Here is a 14,474-nt window from a genome sequence, read left to right on the forward strand (position 1 = left end):
CACCGTGCCTCTAGTTTCCAAGCGTCGGACGGAAGGGCGAAAAGCCCTAGCTGCTAGGAAAAGCGCTTCAGCTATAGCTTGCTGTCGCCACCGCTTGTTTTCCCGGCACACTCACACGAGCGCACCACCTCCCCCGGGGGTGACGCAGGCCTAGCCGAGAAACGGACGTTGCTCGTGTTTGCTGTCTGTCGAACGGCAGCACCGACACTGATGCAGGAATTCTTCGGAATTTCCACTCAAACTCGCGGGAAAACTGTTCCACCAAGCTCTCTCGTTCTCTCTCCCTCGCTGTCTCTCTTTCTAGGGCTAGTGGAATGGAATGGAAGTGGAAAACCCCCTACAATTTAGACGGTGTATGAGTGAGTGCCTGGAAAGACCTCATTCCCAGAAACGAATGCATCACCAAGGGGTGGAAAATTATGTTCGTCTAATTATAGCGTAGTCCAGAATAAACAAATCAGCATTTTCTGGCAGGTGGCGCTGTTGCACTTCAAAGAGTATGGAACTAGTTTTATATCGATTCTAATTTAAAGTAACATGATTAAATTTAATTTGTACAAGGGATTAAATTATAATTAAAAATGCGATCTAGGCCAAGCATCGTTCAAAGAGTTAACGGAAAACCCACTCACGTGTTTTGCCAATAACATCAAACCAATCGTTGGTTTCTAGGGCAGTATCAATATTAAACTTCTCGCCGATATGTGTGCCAGTAAAAATAAGTCAATATTATTGTGTCCAACAGCCATCAACTGCCTTTGTCGGTCATAATTCCATCAACACGCTCAATGAACCTTTACCCGTTTAGCACAAACATAAACATATTTCGGTTTTCCTACCATTTGCCAAAGTAAACAGCGCGTACAGGCAACAGATTCTAAATCGTTCGCCGAAAACCCGATCCCATTGCGAGGAACTCCCGCAATTGAACATACCATTGACGTCACCTGGTTTCTCTTTTCTCTGGTGGAAAATCGGCGAGCAAATAAAAATACACACACCGCAATACTTACCGTGTTCATTTCCATCATTTTCCACTCAATAAAAGGGGAGAAAAAACGACCGCTACGGTAAACACACGCGCATCGAGGCCATAATTTAATTTATCCCATTTGAAGGAATGGGCGCCTCCATCGGATCCGGGATTATAATTATAACGCAACATAACGCAAACGTCAGAGCCAAGGGTAGGGGGAATAAAAACGCGTGCGTTGTCTTCTTCCGTCTTTATTCGCATCGCGAAAAAGAAATGTGTACACATTTTGGTATCCAAATTCGTAAAGAAAGGGAAAAAAGAACTACAAATTAACACATTCATCGCAATCTCAATCTTTCTTCGGGTGCTTAAATGGTAAAGGTGGCAAAATACGCACTATAAGATGGCCCCTTCTCCGTGCGACTTGATTTTAAATCAATCGGTTTTCCTGTTCCTTTTGCCTCGTACACACGCACACTCTAGCTTAAAATGCATTGCAAAGAACACGTTTAGAACGTACTGGTTCGATGCCACCTTTCACTCGGTTCTTTCTTGTTGCTAGACGTGTGATCCATTTGCGTGTAAGATTGGTGGGTGGTAGATTGGATTTTCTAAGAAACAACAATCAGACGGATGAACAACAAGTATTTGTATCCTCCTGGTAGCCGTGTATCGTTGCAGAGTTTTCTCTCATTAACCGTTGCCTCTCGGAGGTAATACACGAATAGATCCTTTCGACCTAATGCCAGGTGAAGACAACGTGGGCCATTATCAGGTACCCGGTGGTGACAATTACGCTGACCAACATGATAGGGAATCCGAGTCTGAAATGACGGAAAGAACGAGTTATAATGTATTCAGCTGATGATCTTGGTTGCATTGATAGGACTCACTTGAAGTAATCCATAAAGCTGAACCGATAACCGTGCTGTTCGGCGATCCCGGCACAAATGACGTTAGCTGACGCGCCGACGAGCGTTCCATTGCCTCCCAAACACGGACCGAATGCCAACGCCCATACCATCGGCTGGAGTGGCAATCCCAAGTACGCTTTGCCCGAGAGAGCTACGACGATTTTCACCATCATCGCCGTCACGGGAATGCTGTCCACGAAGGCGGATGTCAGGGCCGATATCCAGAGAATTATGATGATGGCCACCGCAAGCCGGAGATCCTCCGACACCGACAGGATGATCGTTTCCGTCGCGTGCCCAATCCAATCGATCAATCCCATCCGTTCCACCGCCTCCATCAGGGTGAACATGGCGGCGAAGAACAGAAGTGTCGGCCACTCAACCCTCGATAGCACGGCGTCCATATCGTTCTTGTCGGAGATGATCAGCAGCAGCACGACACCGAGTAGTGCGGCCCAACCGGACGATAGGCGACGCAGCTCCGGGATGGACTCGATGAAGAACAGCGACACGATGAAGACGCACACCACGCCGGACTTGATCAGTAGCGGGCGGTTCTTGATCGGGTGTTCTCGCTGCAGTTCCTCGAGCGTCGACCGGTAGATGTCCTCCGGCACCGTTCCCTTGGTCATCTTTTTCTTGTACTGATGGCGCAACAGTTTCACCTTCTTCATGAGCGTTTCCCGCACGATGTTGGCATCCTTCGAGTACGGCGGGATCTTACCGGCGGCCCGCTCCCACACCTTGATATTGCGCCGCAGCTCCTTTAACTCTTTTGGTTCGTGCATGCGCAGGTGATTGATGTTCTTGTAGATGATACGGAGGTGGATATTGGTCGTGATAACCACGATGATGACACCAACCAGCATGTGCGCGGTAAAATTGAGGAAAGTTACTCCCTGTGGAATGGAATAGTTTGATTGAAAAATGTGTTGCTAAACTATATGAGCTCCAAATCTTCCTTACGTGTTTCAAAATATACTGGTTCGATGTAATGATGATGTTCGGTGGATCACCCACAGGTGTCGTTGTTCCACCGATGTTGGCATGGACAGTGATTGCCATCAGTATAGGGACCGGATTCATGTCCATAACCTCACAAAGTCTATCCCGAAAAGAAACAAAACCATGTTTAGAAACGATATCTTGGAACGTTTAACTGGCATAACGTACCGTATAGTAATGGGAGCCATCAAGAGAACTGTTGTAACGTTGTCCAAGAACGATGAAATCAACACCGTACATAAACATAGACAATGTATAAGACTCCAAATCTTTCCGTTGGTTACCTAAGAAAAAAACAAATATTATTACTCAATTACAATCATCTGAAATGCAAACTTCTAGTGTTTCTCCGCCTACCTTATAGATGTACACCGATAGGAAATCGAAGATACCGGTCTCCGCAAGGATCGCCACTAGGATCATCATCGAAAACAGTAGCAGAATTGTCTCCACATCGATCCACCCGATGATGTCCTCCATGGTGGGTCGATCGTTCAGCGCGGCTAAGATGGAGATGGCCAGCGTCGACGCAATGACGGCCGCAAACGTCCGGTGCACGATCTCCCAGATGATCAGCACGTACAGGAAGATGAGCACGAACGCGGCGTAGATGACGCCGACGTCTCGATTGACCGGTGACTGATCGTACCGGATCGCAACCGGCATGCTGGCCGGAATATTGCTCCGGATCATCAGCCGCACCAGACTGGGATGGTTCGCTTGGTGCAGATGCTCGTAGTTGCTGTCAGCGATGTCGAACAGCCTCTGCTCCTTCACGATCGGCGCACTGTCGAACAGGTATGGGTGTACGATCGGGATGAACCATGGTTCGCTGATGTTCTGTGAACGAAGTAAAATCTGCTTAAGTTCGTCCTAGCTCCAGAATGGTGAAGAAAACCATTACCTTCGCCGAACTCGATGCAAATGGGTCGGAAATGTTGGTCTCCAGCGTCGACGATAGCATCTGCAGGTACACCGTCAGGTAGTGCTCGGTGATGTTGTTGTACGGCTCGCTCAGGAACGTCCCCTCGAGCGTCACCTTGATACGGGAGCTTTGCGGAAGGTGCGGCAAAATGTACGCCTTCGTTTTGAACGGTGCAATCGACAGATGCTTCGGTTCGACCAGCTTCTCGTCCTTCACCACCATGAACGCCATGATCAGCAGCCACGTGATGAAGAGGCAGATAATTTTCGAGTACTTCCGGAACGGGTGGTCCTCGTCCAGCTGGTTCTGCCCGGTATCGTTCAGGTCGTCGTGCTTCGGGGGCGTAATGTTGCCGATGTAATGACCGGCCAAGTGGTGCACGTGTGGTTTCGGAATTTCCCTGCAAAGCAAATGACAGCAATCAGCTTCCTTCCCTAACCGATTACCCCACAGCAAGGGAGTTCAAAGAGCACTTACTTCTTCTCCTTCACGTGACCGATTTCCTTGTTTTGGCCCTCCTCGTTGGTGACGTTGATGGTGATGAACTCGTTCTCGTACTCCTCGTCTTCCTCCTCCTCCTCTTCACCATCATCCTCTTCATCGCCGTCCTCCTCGAGTCCTTGAATTTCCGGAAACGAATCCTCGTGGCAGTCTCCTAGAAATGGGAAAAGCACCGGGCATTATCATCCACCGACCGTATCAATCCTAGATGTACATTCTAATGATAGACATTAAGAAATTCTGGAGCTCTGATCTTTTCCAAATGCCAACGCTATTGTGTGGTCATAGACTGACCGCAAATTCTTCAATACTTTAACTTCACTTAACGATATCACTTTCAGCAGTAACCATATCGCGTGCACGACATATCGAATAGCCATTTGGAAGTCGTGCCTCAGCCGCTCCGAACCCTACGCGGGTCGGCTACTAGCCGGTCATTTACTCCGTCCACCGCGTGCTACAATCAATCATCAGCGTATGAAGCGAAGCCGTGCTCTAAAGTTCACACTGCTCGCGATCATCTAATCTCCTCCGGTCGCGAGCGCTAGCCGAGATGGCAAATGTCAACAACGCTGAGCCATTGTTGGAAGAGAATTCGCGGAATGAAACCGTCCACCGACTGGGCGGGCGGGAATACTTTCGCTTTCGCTCGTGAGGGGATATGGATATGAAGGGGCAATTTGTGCGCCTCCGGATGAGTTCCGTCCACCGCAATTGGCGTCGATTAGGATTTTTTGTAATCAAATTTAAGCAGCTGCCCGCAAATTGTTTCTTGAAGTGTGGCGCAAATTTTGAGGCAAACATACGTGAACAAAACTTAAAAGGTATGGCTTTGTTGTCCAATTGAACATTAATTCATCCACAACGCCTGAGGCAACGTACATGTTTAGGAAGAAAGCAAATATTTTTCAATTCAAATGAATATATTTTATGTTGTTGTTATGTTATGTATTTTTAACTTATTTCAGACTCATAGATTTTTTATAGGCTTTTATTTTTGAAAGATTTCATAAAACCGACTTTAAAACTCGCTCGCTGGTTTCAAATGAAAATATGGTGTATGTTTATTTGATTATCACTTCAAATGAGCTCTCTTTCCTGTTTATTCTTGGCAAATACATCCGCCAGCTATATCATAAAGCGAATAAAAATATGAATAAAACTTAAACGTGTGCAATAAAATTGATTCAAATAAAGTCAATGTTTACGTCACCATTTATCGTATAAACAAAGATTTGGACGTCCAATTTAAGTTTTTTCTAAACCAAACCCATCCTCTTTTTCAGTCTACGTATTCTTTCATACAGAAGCACCACATTGTGGGCTTCAGTTTTACCCTACTTGTTGCCCATTAGGGTCATTACTTATGGCAAATAGGTCCTCCCTTCCGAGCACCAATGTAGGAAAATGCAATTTTCCAGATTAGTGCCACCCGGCCATCGGTGGTTCTTCGAGCACGACCGCAAATACCATTTGCCCCACATTGAACCATTACGTTATCACAACTTGACAGGCGAACTTCATATCCGGTCTATTTGTCCGGTCCTTACGGTCGGCTAAGTGCATCTGGATGCATATGATTGTTCCATCAAGCAGCACTTGTAATGCACCGTTGGTAGACGTGCTCTCAAACATCATACAATACCGATCCTAGCTCTGGTGCAGTGTAATTGACACCAGCGTTTGATGGATGAAGTTGGGTCGTTGTGAGGAAGCAGCGAATGCGAACACTTCATCTACAGACTGTTGATTCTGTTGAACATTAGTCGCATAAACTATCCCAACTATCCGGAAACGAAACCGGAAAGTGGGAAAAGAGAGAAGTCATGGATGAAATAATCCCGGGAATAGTTGGAAACTTAATCATAGCTATTAGCCTTTGACAAGGGAGGTAATAATCCTCGAGAAAGGCAAAGAAGTTTCTGCAATACTCTAATAGACATAACAGTGCACCGGTGGCCAAGAGGGATAGATGCAACAGCTGCAAGGGATACTGATGACCTACTTCGCTTTTCTCCTAAATCTTCGGTAATCGTTTTTGTGTTCTTCTGCAAGACAGGTTTCTCGATGGTCCCTCACTCCTTTGTCCGATTACGAGAAACCTTTCAACCAGTAAGCCACCTCTTCTTAAAAGCTTGACTCAGGACTTGAAGTTTCCCCATCCCGTTTTCTGACTTCATCATTGTGTACTTACCGTGCAATCGGGCGTGCTCCAGCTCGACCTGCTGGAAGGACACCATGCTCGGATCCTGACGAATCTTCGGTGGCAGCGTGCGCCATAACTCCAGCGATGCCTCCGTTACCTCGCTGATGGGAACAACGGAAACCGTACGTTTACGTGTACTCTTGCGTTTTTTCTTGCGCTGCGGAGTGTCCGCATTGGTGACAGCTGGCTCCGGGGCGCCAGCCGGTGGCCCCCGGGAGGAAGAACCGGCAACGTCGGTGAACGTCGTTGCCGGCGTGGCCGGTGACGAGTCGGTGGACGAGGTGTTGCGACGCCGTTTGAAGACGTTCAGATTGCTTAAGTAGTTCATTGTGTGTTCGGATGGCGAGAATAGAAACTCATCCCAAAGTTACTGGGCAGAAAGATTCACTGCTAAACGGGGACAAGATATAGACGGACGCAATCTGTGGAGACTTGTGAGATTATTGAAGGGTCTTCAGAGGCAGTCCCGGTAGGCAAAGGGGATGCCATAATTGTCGTATATAATACTACATCCTCCGAGATGGACATTCCTGATAATATGCCTACCCGCTGAGCATGACAAACAAAAGTGGACACAAATAGTTATGGGTCAGACGGTAATAAAGAAAGATGATGTCTTAGCCAATCCTCTAAAAACGTCCTTACTTGAACAGAAGGGTTCCAGAAGAAATAACCCAATGTCTTCATCAGCCTAGTTTAACCCAAACATACCCCTCGGGAAAATTGTCTGCCTATCGTTTTATTATTACTCAATCCCCCGATTCCTTGAAAACTGCAGATCGTGCTGAAATCTGACATAATGCCAGAAGAAATAAAAGCACAGCTTCAGAGGAAGATTGGGCCAACCAGCAACTGCCGGTACCTTCGCTGGTCTTTGTTTTGTCGAAGCATTTTACGAGTTTCGGCAAATTTAGTGCCCCCATACGGCGAGGAAGCAAAACTCGGTTGCGCTTATGCGAAGGTAAACAATTTCCGTTACGGTCCACGATTCTGAAACCATCCAAAACGATTCCACCCACCGTTCTTAGTATAGATCCAACAGTTCAAAAACCAACATTGACTTCGAAGATATCGATTATCGAGCCATTGACAAACAGTTGCTAATGGAAAAAGGGCAGGACCGGTTCTGTAAACCTCTTAATGTGACTTATTTGCACTACTTTGAACAAATCTTGTTTGAACTTACTTTATTCGACTACTCTCTCTAGACTTTCACTGTTCACGTCCCTCGTGTAAGCGCCAAAAGAAGTAGAATCACGATTGACCTCCACCAAGCGCGTCACCACAAATAACGAACATTAATGGCACCTCGCTGGTTATCGTCCAGCTCGTCCATAATGTCTTCATTTTTATGGAACAAATAAAGTACGCCGTCGATCAGTGGTCGCGACGCGAAGAGCCTTCCAGACGAGCGTGGCTGGTTGCCATACTTGTGCATCGTCTTCGGCACAGAAAACCATTGAGTGTGCATTCAATTGCAGTACGTGAGAGAAGTTTTTAATGTTGGTCAAGATATGTTTATTGTCTCTTTAAATTGTTACGCCAACGGCCAAGAGACATCCATTTAACACGGCGAAGGAAGCAAGCTATTTCGCTCGTTTGCCAAAAAGAATCGGGATAAATTGCCGTCGGTAATCGTTTGGTGTTTCAATAAAATTGCAACACATGTGCGCCCTTGCCGAATGATTGTTCACACAGTTTAATGTGTTTTTAGTGTTTCGTTCTGTTTGCGTTTTTCAAAACAACAAACACATGTTTTTCGCAAATCAGTCAAATAAAGTCCGCTCAGCAGAACGTCCAACCGTAATTTGACGCTTCATGAAGCATGTGAGAAAAAAACTCACAACCATCACCTTTTCCATCCCAAGTCCATGCATAGTGTTGTGTTTGTGCTTAAAAGCCGGTTCGAGGCAACCAATGTTGTAAAACCGGTGATGTTATTGAGCAGCTGGTCGAAAGTTGTCCAGTTAAATTATCTCCCCAATACCGAGATCCACTAATACCACAAATGATACTATGTATGTTTTGCATTTTCGTAGTGCGTTCCGATCGGCATTTCTCACCACGATCAGATCACGCACATGCACGTTTCTTTTATTATCACAGCACATTATAGTTTTTCCCCCGCCCCGCGACAAACCGACCATAACCTAGAAACGCTACGCTTTCTCTGAGTCCCCGTATCGGGAAGGACGATTTGGCTCGCCCAAAACCTTCACCTTCGTCGTTCACCTGTTTCTGGGGGCGAAGGGTAACGGGGTTTTCCCTTGGACGGGGGTGGGACCGATAAAGAAAAAAGACCACATGAAGCATAAATCCCGTCCCGAAAGTGTGCGTTCCCGGCGGCGAAGGTCAAGCAACGCGAAACTCAGCCGTACGCAGAGTGAGACGGAGATCGGTCGAAAGTCAAATCGACACAGATCACACGCCGGGACGGACAGCAACGGAAAGCCATGCCACTGTCTCTCCGGTGCTATTAATAACAAAAAATGTAATTTTAAAGAAAAATAAATGTAAACCGAATTGTGAACCAAGGTGCCCAAGACAAAACGTGTGGAAGAAATGTTTTTGTGCACGGGGCGCGAAAAGGACGTGAGATTTTAGCCAATGTTGGGTAAATTGTGTGATCGAACCCCGAACACATTGTTCGTTTGTGATCGATCTGAGGATTTGTTGCGGTTTTATTTTACAAATATAGTTTTGATAAGAAAGAGATATTGTTCCTGTAACATTGATTTTTGAGCATTATTCACAAGTCTTTCTTTTCTAGTAGAAATAGTTCTATCAAGAATATTTTTTAAATTTCTGAAACTCCACAAGTTGCACATTTCGTAACATCACAATCACAAAAGAACTGTTTGGACATCTTCCATTTCTAATAGAAAAACACTGAATGTTTTTACAGCACAAACTCTTGTGTATTTGGTACTGTTTAGGAATTAGAACTCTTCGCATTCGATCCTTTCTAACTCCCTTCTTCACGGAATCGCGTGACACAAATGAACGCTCATGTAAAAGTTTTTCGCGAATCGTGAGCTGGAAAATTCGCTCGCTCACACTCAGGCACACACACACACACACATAGACGCACACACCCACCACGGCGATCCACTAGCAGCAGCAGCGGCAGTGGAAAATCCGCGTGCGCTTCGACGAGCGCTTCAGGCGAAACTGAACATCGGTCCGTCCGTCCGGTCGTATAGGCCGCACACTCTCCGGTTTGTTCGTCTGCTTGCCAGCTTCAGTGACGATATGACGACGGCGCACATCATCGGTACACCACCACCGACCAGGTTCATCCAATACACCGACGCACAACACTAGGCATGCAAACGCACTTTCGCACTAAGTGTCGGATGTAGTAACTAGGCAACGTCGGTGGAAGTAATGGCGGGGTAGCGTGAGGTGTGCCGGGGGATGTCCTAGGTGAGATGAATCTCGGCTCCGTCCGAGAGATTGCGCGCTCTTCCTCGGCGACATGCATGGATGTCTTTTTAGGAAGATTCTTTTGCACCGCGTTGATTCAGGGAGGGACATTTACTGTGTCAACCAAGAGAGGACATGCAGTGCAGTCCATTACGATGCGAATTGCACAGTTATTCGCCTTACCTGGACCGGACCGGTCAGTTGAGTTCGCAAGTCACGAGATTCGAGATGAGATGGTTCAGAAGAGGAAAACCGGAATCGTAATGCGCGGACAAAAATGTGAAAACGAAGCCGTGTGTCGATGTGAGACACAAATGTGCTGTGCATGTAAATGACCGTAGATTATTTACCTTCTTAACGTGTTTCAGCCAAGCTGATTCAAAAGCAGATTAATTCATAATCTCTACATAGTACAATATTTTACTTATAAGACATCAACTAATAATTAGATAAATGTTCTCAAACCCACGTGTCACCTTTCCAATATATCGATTGTTAGTCCTTTGTAAAACGTCTATAGCTTTAAAGCTTTTGTTGTTTTTTTTCTCGAAATAAAATATGTTCAACTTCAAGAATCGGTCACAACCGACCGGTTTCAAGGATATTGGCAATATGTTGCTGTCCGCCTATATTAACATATAAATAACACCTCTAACGAGCCATCCCACAACCCTATCAGTCAAACCCATATCAATTCTTTAACATAACCGAAGGTCAGAAAGTTTATGTATGTATGTGTGTGTGTAAAAGTTTAATTAAATTCACAGCTTCATCAACGACCGTCTTCATAGGAAAAAGGTTCGTTCAAACATCCCACTAGAGCCGGTTTCTGTGAAAATGGAAAACTCTTTCACCGTGCACAAGTGAACTCATCCCGGGTTGTCTAACACCCAGTTGGGCTCTTCTGAGTTTGGAGGCGGTTAAGGACTCCCGAATGGAACCCCACAGTCGGTCCGCCGCGTGTAGCTGTAGCAGGGATTTGTGTTAAATTACCCGATGTAAATTGAGAAATCCAATTTGAAGCCAATTTGTTTCCCCATTTTTCTGGCGTCCCTTGTCCCTTGGTTATCCCTCTTTCAGTGGACTTCAGGACTGAGGACTGCGTACTAATCACCGGTATTGTTTACAAATCCATTGCGTAGGTTGGATTTTGGTTTACGATGAACAGAAACTTGCTGCTGCTCGGGACCACGAAGGGATAATCTTACGGTCCATGCCAGCCTTTTCTGTTCACAGCGTGGTATATGAAATCCTTAATCCCACCAGTGAGGTACTAAGGTTCTAGAGATCCTAACGCCCCTAACAAGCCGAGTAGACACAAACATGGCCTCCGTCCCAGAGTGAGAGGCTCATTAGTTCGGTGCGCAATCGTTCGCTTCAAACGTTATCGCATTAGCTGCTATCGATTTTCCGCTTATCGGGAACAAATTTATGCGTTCCACCATTATTCAACACATCGTACTCGTGGAGCGCGTGCCGCTTGTGAAAGCGAATAGCAAATAGACTTATTTTCCGGCGCTTAAAATCAACTGTTGCGTCAACACCGACGATTCAACGCTAACCTCGTGATGCCTTCATTACAATGGTTAATTTATCTCAATTCTAGCCCCGTCACAGCCCAGACCGGCGGGGCATCCCTTGTTAGTGGAGCGCCAACTAGGTCTGGGGTACGATACCACGCTGCAAGTGGCGCATATATGGTAATGGATTGTCGCGGATCGCGTTTAAGGGACGCCATTTATCACTGCTCCAGGGGATGTGGTAAAGCGCCATGATGAATTGACAGTGTCCGTACTTAATAGATAAGCCATTTATGTTAATTGTTTCTAAAAATATCCTCCTCATAAATTGAAAATAATGCTGTTGCGAAATTAAAGGGCAACGAAGTTTGGGTTTACATCATAGAACCGAATTCTTTGCACTTATACCTGCTGTTTATCTGTTGATTCTTCTTGTAGTACTCAAAACAAACTTTTGCATATTTGTGTCCGACTCTCTCTTTTCTTAGCTCTTCGGTACGGAAATATGCCCAACACTTCGCCCACATGCATTAGCATTTTCCATCAAACTGATTGCCATCTAGCACCTTGTTGCTTCCCATCAGCGCATGATGGAACCACTTTAGTGGCAGCTCATAAATACGGTTTCCATCATATCGGACAACGAGTACTCAAATTTTTTTTTTTTCCACCATGCAACACCCCTTGGTCTGTCCGTCGTTCGGCAGGAAAAACAATACCCGCGAACTACAGCTACAAAACAAAAAACCTTCCACCGTAGACCATCGAGATAATGGGGCTTATCGCGGGTGGCAAATCTTTTTCCACTTGCCGTGACATTCGTGGTTTCGCGATGGCACCTTCACGATGGCCGCGAACTTCTATATTCTAACACAATGGAAAATTCAGCATTGGTACCTCATTTGTCGTCGTCGTGGTCGTCGTCGGCAACACCTCGCAACAACCGCTTGGATCCATCGTCACCGGGCACGTCGCTTTCGTCCGACCCTATTTGAACCCACATTTTCCATTTTCAATCGCACCCGGAATGCGATTCATCTAACCTACCTTGGCTGGGGAAAGTCGAGCGCCGTTTTCGATTTATGGCGCCGAAAACTTTTCCGTGCGGTTTTCAGCCGCATTTTGATCGGTGACACGGTGGCCGCTATTTTGAAGCCGTTTTATGCTGTCCCTCTCCTCCTTAAAAGGAGGGTTGAGACACTGTTTGGAGCTTTTAAGATATGTTCGATTATGCAAATTAAGGCTTGGTGTGTTGTGTCCTCAGGAAAATCTGGAATTTTCCTAAAAATCGTTGTGAGGTAGCTTTCAAATTGACATTTTTGTTGAATCCTGAAAAAAAGATAAAGACATTAAGCAGGAAGTTTTTAGTTTTAGCGATATATGTTAAAAAATTGTAATCATGGATTAAATTCTTAGTTTAAACTCCAATATTTTACACAAACTACCTAGTTGAACCTTCCACAACGTTATTGACCTAGGATTTTTCTGCTCGTATAACGCTGCTAACACGTGTTAACCCACATTCATTCGATGCCATAAAGCAAACATACGATTAACGACTCTTCAAACAACCCTGTAGACAGTATTAACGGCTCTCATTTATTATTGATTCCCTACGCGACATCAGCATTACCATCGACATGATCGTCAAGGTTTGTACGCATCAGAAGGTCCCTTGAAGAGTTGGTGTTGGTTGAAGAAAGTATACTACAACCACCGCCTAATCCCGTTCCACTACATTAACTACACTGTCTATATCCGAACCATTTCCGATCAATCAAACGGAACTCTCCAATCGAACCTCTTTAGGGATTGGCGCCAGGGTGAACTTTACTATAAATATACTCCATGACCGTTCCTTGGCTCTGCACTATTTCTTCTTTATTTCTACTCATCGAACGCACATACAAACTAGCCAGTGCTGGGGCAATTGTTGTTGGTGTAAATTATCGTTACATGTGGACATCGTATGCTTTTTCTACCCATCGAGAAAACCTTTCTCTATCTCTATCATCCTATGCGAGACGGGATGTAATGAAACCAAGATGAAGCCTCCCAATGCTGAACGATGGCTCGGGAGAAAAACCCCCTTGTTAGTCATCGTTATCCTTTTGGTTCGTTCATGGTTCATTTGGTCTCCGACGTAGCCCGGGGCAAACCTTTTACCTTCTGCTCGTCTGCACCGGGCATGGAAAAAGGTAACACTCTCATGCATCACTCCATAAAATTCTTGTTAAGACCATCTGACCCCCTCGAGGAAACACTAGCACAGGCGTTTATCGACATCCTAGAACTGCTCCTTGCTTTTCTTTTCGCTAATGAAAAAGCGCGGGATTTGCGCTCGACTTAGGACGGCTTGACCCATAATAAAGGGAAACACTTTCCTTTACTCGCTTCTGGGACGATAACGAAACCGAAAGCAACCAACCGGTGACCGTAATCCTTCTTGTACGCGAACCATAAGCCATTTTAGAGTAAGGTGAGAATTTTTTGCGAGGAAAATCGTAAGAAATGGCAACATATTTTCCTCCCCGGGGCACCGAGGATAATCCCATGAGGTAGCTGTAAGGATTCGCGTCATATCGACCCGTCTCGTCCAAGCCGTGAGTACCTAACGAATTTTACATGTACACAAGCATCGGCAGCGAGCAAACGTTCCTTCCACTGCACGCTTTTCCTTTACTTTTCCGACACGACCCTACCCCGCAGTTTCCCGTAGTCGGGTGGGTCAGCGTCCCGGAGCGTTCGGGTTTTCCCCCTTCGGCAGCTTTCTCGGCTAGACTTACACTGAAAAGCGTGGTCCTTTTTCCCAAACTCTGCACTGAAGCTTGCGTGACACCCAATGATAATGATGATGATGCGTGTTTCGTTTTTCAATAAATTGACAACGTTTCGTATGATTCATACGATCTACGGAATGGAATGTCCTTTGACTAAAGCAGTAAAGCACTGAAATCTCCCGCCTGAAATTTGAGAACGCAATTGGAGGACGAAAATAAAA

General features: G+C 45.7%; 1 protein-coding gene across 1 annotated transcript; it reads right to left on the reverse strand.

Moving 5' to 3' along the window:
* Nucleotides 1-1,211: 1,211 nt before the first annotated feature.
* On the reverse strand, nucleotides 1,212-9,688 carry LOC131266722 (P protein-like). The gene is made up of 9 exons (XM_058269335.1): nucleotides 9,627-9,688; nucleotides 6,516-6,949; nucleotides 4,298-4,475; nucleotides 3,800-4,220; nucleotides 3,253-3,735; nucleotides 3,064-3,179; nucleotides 2,857-2,995; nucleotides 1,870-2,789; nucleotides 1,212-1,800 (listed from the first exon to the last, which is right to left on the reverse strand). Exons 2-9 carry the CDS (start codon nucleotides 6,853-6,855, stop codon nucleotides 1,716-1,718), a joined length of 2,682 nt encoding a protein of 893 aa, XP_058125318.1. The 5' UTR covers nucleotides 6,856-6,949; nucleotides 9,627-9,688; the 3' UTR covers nucleotides 1,212-1,715.
* Between the last annotated feature and the right edge of the window lie 4,786 nt (nucleotides 9,689-14,474).

The sequence above is a fragment of the Anopheles coustani genome, chromosome 2 (assembly GCF_943734705.1).
Source record: "Anopheles coustani chromosome 2, idAnoCousDA_361_x.2, whole genome shotgun sequence".
Classification (NCBI taxonomy): domain Eukaryota; kingdom Metazoa; phylum Arthropoda; class Insecta; order Diptera; family Culicidae; genus Anopheles; species Anopheles coustani.